The following is a 9,230-nucleotide window of genomic DNA, read 5'->3' as shown; positions in this document are numbered from 1 at the left end:
ATAGCCTTGCAAATATTGCAGGGCTGATTCAAAGCTGAGGCTGTGGATGTGCAGTTGTTGTCCCTTGTTTAAATATCTCTTTAATAGGAAAGCAATGTCAGACACTTTCTCATAATGTTGAGGAGCCTTGCTACGGGGAAATCAGTTGTAATTCAGATGAGACCAATTACTTCATTGCAGAAATTAATCAGGAGTTCAGGAATGGTGGGGAATGGAGGCTAGGACAAGGCTTTCTGCTTAAAGTTGCATGCAATTGACTATAAGGGAGAAGAGGAAGATATAGCCATTAGGTTTTCATTATAGGATTTGGGTTATTGCAATGTATGGTTTGGGAGCAAAAAGAAGAAAGGTGATTTTAAAGGCCTTTGGGACGCAGAGTAGCTAATTGTTAGTGGATGTGAAGCAAGCAAATTTAGACAGCAGCAGCATTTTTGTGCTTATTTCATAAACTCAAGGACACAATGCACAGGCATGGTTGTTCTGTTGTCTGCCATCTAATGGCCAGACAAGAAAGCAAAGTAACCTGGTTTCAGCCTGTGGCCTGTGAATCACAGGGGGTTCTGGGGCTAAATACACAGAAAAATAAACAGAAATGCAAGCTCCTGCACAAAAGTTTGTCTGTTACACTGAGGGATGTCATTACAAGTGGCCACAATAGAAAGCTGCTAAAAATAGAGAAGAATTCCTTATTTGCCTGGCAATATATTGTTTTTAAATATTGCTGGTCTTAAAGCAAATACCTATCTCTTAAATGAATGAAAATCCATAATTTGAGACATTTGGAATTCTCTTACGAGCGGGTGAATTACTCTGTTCGTTTTCTCCACTTCTCCCCCACTGATGTGCAGCAGCCCATTCTTTCATTATAATGTGCAGTATATCAGATCTCACAGTGATGGGGGATGTTAGCACACACCCATGCCTTTTCCTCTTGGGCAGACCACAATGGCACCTGCAATAACTGACACCGGTTCCTCAGCACAGAGATAGTGCTGGAGGTAAATCTCTGCCAGAATAGCAAAGAATAGATGGTGAGATGTTCTGGTTTAATATCCGCTCCATCTTTCTTATCTATATTAGAAACGCTGTCAATAAGGATGACTGAGTAGAGCTGGAATTATGAAGCACCTTCCAGGTTCCTTTATCTCCTGGAGCAACATTAATACTTATATCTAGTAAAAGATACTGGGTGAAGGAAAGACCATTGTTTGCCTGTGCTGGTGCATTTGTTTAGGAAACATGCTTTTTAATTCCATAATGTTATTTGAAATGCCTTCTTCTGCTCTGAGAAAATATCCACTTTTGTTATTCTTTGTGAAACAGAAGCTGAAGATAGCAGGCTTGCTTACAAAAGCCCTGATTTGAATATGCTAATGTTAATTTAAGCATTCAGTTGCCAAATTTTCTTGTGAGGATTTTTTTGTAGCGTGCACATTTAATATTTGTGTATGCATTATTCCCTGTGCTTCTCTGATTCACAGACACTGAGTAAATATTGTCTTTCAGTATGATCTACAGCAGAAGTCAAAAATGACACTGCAAAACAAAACTCCTGTTCCCAGGTACAAATCTCCTTTTTCCTCTGATTTTTCTTTGGAAATTCAGGGGAAATTACTTCTGCACCCAAAAGGGCTTAAGAACTTTTTTGGTTGATGCTTCCGACCTAAATATTACAGATTATGCCAATTTCTAATATGGCATCTGGCTGAACTAATGGTGTGTGTGAATCAATTCCCCTCTCCATGGAGCTCTGCTGTTTTGAATGCAAATGGTGCGAACAGACCTCACCTCCCCCAACAGGAAACGGTGATCAATGGAATGAGTAATAAAACTGTGACAATAGGAAACTGTACCGTCTCTTTTAGAACATCATCGGGGTGGGAAAGTGCATGAAACTCTTAACTCTCTGTAAGAGATGCTGAGATCAAGATCTCGTGTCTGTGAGATGTGATTTCTGCTGTTCTAACTGTAAGCAGAAAGTGAAATGCATTATTTGAAGCGAGGCACCATGGGTGTGAAATACACAAGAACCCAGTAAAACAACTTGTTTGGCAAAAACAAACCTATCAGCTGCTTACAAAGTGGAGGCTTCACAGGGGTTGCAGTGTATGAAATGCTGCAGTTAATTGGTGTGGCAACAGTGGAAAACCTTTTCAATAAGATGATGGCTTTGCAGCTGTTCTTTCTAAAAACAGTAGCCTATTTCATGCCCTACCTTTACTGTAAGCCTCCAGTGAAGCAGTGTCATGCTGTATTGGTACATCAAGTTGCCCAAGGAGGTTGTGGATGTCCTGTTCCTGTTGGCATTCAAGGCCAGGCTGGATGTGATTCCGGGCAGCCTGGTCTGGTGGTTGGTGGCCCTGCACATAGCAGAGGGTTGGAACCAGATGATCATTGTGGTCCTTTTCAACCCCGGCCGTTCTATGATCAGCACAGACACTTGTAAGGACAAGTAAGCACATCCTGTTGTAAGGATGCATTTAACAGTATTGACAAAATACAAGTACTGAGTTCCTTTAAGTCTGCACGGGTGCCAAGTTAGTTAGCAGTTATTATCTTACAGGTGCATTACTGCTTGCATGGTTTGTGAAACACTCACTGTATCCCACAGTTCTGTTAAATTAACGTACGTATGTTAGATCACTGAGTTACGTGCATCTCAGTCTATGCTGAAAACTACCCAATTTGGTACTTACACACTGTGTGAAGTGGACAAAATGCTTAATCATAGGAAGCTGGACTACCAAATGCATTGACTAGGCATTAAATAAAATATTTTACTGTATTTAATTGGCAGATAAGCCAATTTTAGGAGAATGAAAAGTTGACTTAAATGAATCAGCAGGCAGAAGCTGTTGTCCTGTGAAGGACCATACATTGCTCGAGAAACTCCACAGTGCTTTATTTTGAAAGTGGGAGGCTGACTCTATGGGATCTTCTTATTTTAGTTTATTTTGAGGATCCCAAATGAATGATGTGGACATCATTTTTTCCTTGGCTGACTGCCTAACTAGCATGTTACAATTGAACCCAAAAGCTGCCTTCCAGTGAGCAGCAGCCATTCTTAACATCCTCTGCACTCACTTAACAAAATGATCACCTGTATATATTTCTTTCTTCAGCCTCCTCCAGTTAATTGTTAACTAGTGTAATCTCTGCTGGTTCACATTAATGACAGCCTAGATGACGAGGTGTGACACTTCTATGGTTCTCAGCTTAGAAATTATTTCCCTGTATGACTCCATTCCTTCTGAATGGCTCATCTTTGTTAGATCAACATGCTGGTAAGGGTTTTCCACTGGGATTTGACTATTGTTACTTCCATTTCCTAACAACAGACATAAATGAGAAGTTTACACACGTTCAGTTTGCTTTTGCTAGCAGAAAATAGGAACAAATCACCAGGAAATGAAATGGAATATTTCAATTTATGCTCTCTAGTTGCCAAAACTGTATGCTACTACAATGCTTTCAAGGAAACCAGATTAGAGACTGCCCTTTCAGAGTATCTGGCAGAAGCATGGCTGAGCCCACGTGTTTGCACAGCATTTGTTACTATACACATCGTTATAAACAGACCAAACTTTGCCCTCTTATCTGCATCTATGCCTCTCATAGGAGCAGTGAAAAAACTTAATTTGTGAGCAGTATTTGACCCTTGGAGAACAACGTGCGTCTGCTTAAGGCCATTTTTTCATACGAAAACACTTTTCAACAAAATGATTTAGCAAGTGTTTAATTTGAACTATTTGGCTTAACTGTCTTTTTGAGTGCTTTATCAAGCTAGAGCAATCATCAGCTGCTTAATAAATATTGGATTAAAGTCTGTAAAGGGAACTAACACATGTATCAGAAGGACAAAAATGAAAGAGCCTTGCCAGATAGTAAGATTTTCTCTTTGTTATGCACTGCTGTGTTGTGTAGGCTGCAGTATGTATTTCGCTGATGCTGGGAATTGTAACACCAATATTATTTTTGACAATAAAAATTGTAACAGGGACTGTAATTCTGGCAGTTTGCTGGAGTTATACAGCAAAACCTCCATAGAATTCAATGCTGTTAGAGAAAACTACAGGAACAAAACTATTAGCCCCAAACACCCATTACTAGCAGTCACAATTCAGCAGTACTTTTGAGTATGTGCTGAAATGAAAAATCTGGGCTTTGAATTGTCAAGCATTTAACATGCTAGGATGTTAGAATAAGGATTTAGTAATATATGGTGATAATTAAAATGCAGAGAAGTAGAAAGTGTAGTATTAAAACATTGCCACGTGTCAGTATATTTTTCCATAACAAGTTAAAGTGGTTATTTTCCAGTGCATGTTCCAAAAACACCCTAGCAGTAATAACATTCTTCTTGCACTGTGCTGTATACTGTCACCAATAGCTGTCCCTTTGGTTTATGTATCCTTATTATTTTGAATAGATCTGCCCAGCTGGATTGCTGTGCTTAATTGCCATCAAACTGTGTCTCTGTGCCTTTGGGTTGACTTCCTCTCAATGCACGGCTGCACAGAATCTTCCTGTGAGCTCCACTGCCCATTTCCTGGGTCTTGAATCTCTGCTAACCTTTGAGATCTCAAAGCTCTCAGGTTTTTCAGTGGAAGAACTCTCCTTTGTATAAGCTTTAAGTGATACAAAGCAGAGCCTTCAGAGCAACTTGCTGACTTTTCGTCCACCGAGACATTTGGTGATCTATTGGTTTCATAACCTCAACCACAATTCATGTGATATAATACAAAGATCCCTGAGCAGTATTCAACAGATACATTTTTCTTTTCATCCTCATAGACATCCCACATATTTTTCTTTTTTCCTTTATCTGGAATAATAATAAAAAAAACGTTTTTATGGTAAACTGAACACAAACAGTCTTGACACGTTAGAGTGGTTGATAATATATGCATATAATGTACATGGGCCTGATTTGGGAAACTGATCTGGGAGCTTTAACCACCACCCTCTATCTCATGTCATTGGGGGTGCAGCTTGTGTGTTGGATCTAAATACTTCAACAGTTATCAAATGTTTTGGTTTAATTTTATAATTTTATATATGAGTGCCAACTCAACTTTGTCAGCTTCAACATCTCAGTAGTGGAAATGCTCAATGAAGCCATTGTTTCAGTCCATAGGAAGTGGAAAACAAGCAAAGACACTTGTTTTTCACTTTTCTTCCTCTAGAAGACTCAAAAAAAAAACAGGAGTTGAAGGCAGGGCAATAATGGCATGAACTATGTTGTTCACATTTGTTTTCTTCAATACATGTAAATGGTTACTCTCTCACAGTCACGTTGATGTACACATACGTTCCCATGCTCTGTGACCTCCCCACAATGCAATTTCTCCTGCATGCAAGCTAAATTTAAGTAAAATGTCTTAATTTCAAGAACAAGTTGGCCATCCATTAAATCAAAGTTTAAGCATTTTGCTTTATTATTGTTCATCAGAGTATTAAGTCAAACAGTATTTTAATATTTGCACTCTGAGTTGCTCAAACACAAATTGATACAGCTACAACAGAATTTTAAACTGGCAGCACTTTCAGTCACAACTGAACAATTGTGTAAAACTTGTTAGTGCTGTGTTTGATGCTAAGTATCAGTAAGGAAGGTTAGTTTAACAAGAAGAGCTGCGTCACTGTCTGAAAATAACATCCTGCTGGGTCTATTCAGATGGGTTCTGGATAACAATCAGCAGATACTCCTTATCTGCAAAAGCATTTAACACTGCTTTGTTAAAATGTTTTTCCTTCTTTCCTCATAAATAGTCCTTAATTGATTTACCTTCTTTTTCTTTAATATAAGAAAAAAAGCAATAATATTCATATAATTTTCAAAATTAAACCATTTAAAAACAAATAAAAAAACCCACAACCAGATTTCAGATTAAAATTGTCATAAATTGTGACTATAACATTTAAAATTATTTTAATAAGCAGAATATTTGCTTTCAAGAAACTGTAAGTATATTTAAACAAGAAGCAGACGGTCACAAGATAAGCACCTGGAAGCCAGCACTTGTTATAATAAACTTATGGCATCTGCAGCCTCTTCTGCAGGTGCAGGAAACTTCTTTCAGTTCACTATTTGCTTTATTCAGAATTGAGAACCCCATTTACAGATGAACATAGCAGAAAAGGTTTGAATAGACCTTTATTATGAATAAGATTGAGGCACGCCAGGCTTTGCCAACTAATTCTAAAAGCCTGGGGAAGTTTTTGAGAAAATTCTGTTGGATAGCTATTTATTATCTATTCTAAAAGAAATATTTCTTTAAGTGAATTGATTAGGGTCATATTTGCTTTAAGAAATTAAGAAGTTAAGTCTACCTCTGGGCTTGTTTTGTTGCCTCCAATCTTGAATGCTATAAACCTGGTACATTAAAAGCTTGATTCCATGCTGAATAGATAGCTTTCTTTTCATATATGTGTTTAAAATACGTTTCCTACAGTAGCTTTACTGGTGAACAGTTAAAAGAAACTTAGAAGGATATCCTCTTCTGTCACTTTAAAGAGATATGTTACCTGGAGCTACCATGATTTCATGTTTCTTTGATCTGATCCTGAGGAAGGTTAGATCATTCTGAGGATCAATATCTCTCACTGTGCTCCTCGCTTTCATGGTGAGCTGATGAAGGAGACCTGCATAGTGCACTGTTGTCGAGTTATCAAGTGTTGTTCTTATTGGAATTCCTGAAAAGAAATAATTTTCTCATTCAGCCATTTAGTTAAGTTTCTTATTTATATACAGTAGAGTTTAAAACAACAACAACAAAGGTTTTCATGTTGTTTTTGGGTTTCTTTTCCTGCTTTGTAGCAAGGAGTTGCTCATTGCAGGTATCTTTTTAAAGTGTAACTTACATTAATCAGTGGCAGTTAAGCATGGAGTTGCCTTCTGGAACCATTGAAAGAGTAATTGCTGTTCAAGGCTCTTAAATTCAAATTCCCTTAACCAGCACCCGTGCTTCCTCAGTTTAAACATTGTCACTGAGTTTGTTACTTTGGCTGCAAGAATGGATATGCAATGATAGGAAGTTCTTCTTCCCAGCCAAGTACACCAAGAGCAGCCGAAGGGCAGAAGTGGTGTCTGTGCTTCAGACAAGCAAAGCCTCTCTTGGAGCAGTCCTTTACAGTTACATGCAAAATATTGGCAGTGTATTGACCCTAACTATTAAAATACGATTACATAAGATTAATTTTTGATTATTTAATGAATCATTGTTTATCAGTGATTTGTTAACCATACTTTTTATATTAACAGGCTACCAAGTGAAGCTGAATGCATAGGGTTTATAGTAATCTTGCAAGTATAAAATAAATATTTGGCTTTAATAAGTTTGTTTCACTAATAAAAAAATTATTTGACCTACTAAGAAAGACTATAGAATAGAAGTTAGCAAGACAATTTTCTCTTTATATACTTTTGTACTATGTCTCCCAAGTGGACAGGATAGGAATACAAATGTAGAGTAAAATGACTCAGTTGAAGAGTTTGATTCACGTGAGAAGAATTAACATGCAAAGATAGGGAATGGCAGGTAAAGACTTGGAGGGAAATGAAGAAAAGAAATAATAGAACCTCTTCAGATATTAGATGATTCCATCATTTTCTTAGTGAAGCATTATTTGAATCACTTGAAATCAGTGCTGTCATGAGAAATAATCCTGTGTTGGTGGGATACTTAGTGATCTTAACGGGATGACCCAGCTTGTACTTTGTGTGTAATGTTTACTACGCAGAGATTGAAAGAGGTTTTGCAAAAACAAAAGAGGTGCTCACAAGCACTGCATTAGCATGAGAATATCTATATAATCACAGCATTAAATAGTAAGTCACTTACAAGCAGCAGTGAGTGTGTCAGGGTTATATGACCTCTTATCTAAATGACCACTTCAGCAAATACAGCACTTTTAATGAAAATGGTAAATGTTAAATGATTCTCCAAGGTCTAATAATTACCTGAAAATGAGTTGACACTAGTGACGTTCTTAGATGAAAGCTAAACTGTGCTTACTTCAGGACAAATGCTCTTTGCCTCTGCCCCCCAAATTAGAGAGAAGCAAATAAATCCTTCATTAGAAATGCTGCAGTGTGATCCTTCACAAATGAAAATCTCCAACTGTTGCTATCCTTTACAAAATGAACAATGTATGCTTAGCGTGGTGTTTCAATGAAAAACTCAACCTTGAGTGTTAAAATAAATGACAGGCAATATTTGCCTCAGGAATCTTTCAATTGCTGTTCCATCTGAATGCTGCTATACCAAAGTTATTACCCATACTATTAAGAAACCTTTGTAAAAGATAAGAATATCTGCACTACTTAGATGGAGCAGTTCTGCTTAGGGGTAGGCATGCTACAAAATTATGCAACTACGTATCTGCTTTGAGATTTGGTTTGTGGAATCTAATTTCTTGGTGTGTTGAGTACATCCTCATGGAGATCAGCATTGTATGTGTTTGCAGCTGGTGTAGGAAGATTTCTAAATGAGAAGCTAAAACCAAGACTCCTGAACTAGTCTGTCTAATGTAATTCAGTCTGGCCACGTTTTGCAGTTTTATGAGGGTGGGGGAGTTTGAACAGGACATGGTGGAGAGACTTTACATCTTGTCTTGAATAGCATAATGTCCAAAACCCCTACCAAAGCTGTGCTCTGGAGTGTTCTTCCTCCTTTGTAAATCGAAGTTGAGACAGAAAGAGCATGTAAGAGCCTTTGAAATCGCATGGTGTTGTTAGGAGAACTCTTCACAGCTGTATCTCAGTGTCCCTCAATAGCACAACTGCACCAGTAGTAAGTACATATGAGTGTACTGCTGCAGCTGTACACCTGAGAGGGAAAGCATACTTGACCTAGTTGCTAGGAACTCAACTGTGCCGAGATACTGAACATAAATCTGTTGTTTTTCTATTAGATTACATTGGTGCTTTTGCCATCATAAATGTATCAGTCTGTAAACTCAGCAAGGATCATCTGTGTTACCTAAGAATTGATTTTGATCATTTTTAGTTTGTAGCTACATGGATAAGTCACTTTCTATTTACTTAATCAGAATACAGAAACAGTTGAAGCAATACCAGTACTGAAACCAGCCTGTGTTTCAGGTTGGGAAACACTTCTATCCAGAAATGAGCACAAAGAAGGTTTTCGGTTACTGTTTGCTGGGCTATGAGCTTCTTGGCCTGCATCTATTCTGTGTACAAGGACACGTTTTGCTTAGCATGTCCA

General features: G+C 37.8%; 1 protein-coding gene across 3 annotated transcripts in view; it reads right to left on the bottom strand.

Annotated features, from left to right (window-relative positions):
- The window catches only part of DYNLRB2 (dynein light chain roadblock-type 2), a 36,516-nt gene that overhangs the window by 26,051 nt on the left and 1,235 nt on the right, over positions 1 to 9,230 (bottom strand). Inside the window, exons 3-4 of one of the 3 annotated variants that reach the window (XM_085234892.1) lie at positions 6,529 to 6,696; positions 2,216 to 2,421 (exon numbers count right to left, since the gene is read on the bottom strand). In XM_085234892.1, coding sequence (XP_085091018.1) covers positions 2,216 to 2,421; positions 6,529 to 6,696 — 374 coding nt within the window. Of the gene's footprint in view, positions 1 to 2,215; positions 2,422 to 5,409; positions 5,714 to 6,528; positions 6,697 to 9,230 lie in introns of those variants that run through there. The other 2 variants (XM_085234893.1, XM_085234894.1) reach the window with 2 other exon arrangements.

Source organism: Meleagris gallopavo, chromosome 13, assembly GCF_905368555.1.
Source record: "Meleagris gallopavo chromosome 13, MGAL_WU_HG_1.1, whole genome shotgun sequence".
Lineage (NCBI taxonomy): Eukaryota > Metazoa > Chordata > Aves > Galliformes > Phasianidae > Meleagris > Meleagris gallopavo.
This window is presented reverse-complemented; position numbering and strand designations above follow the sequence as displayed.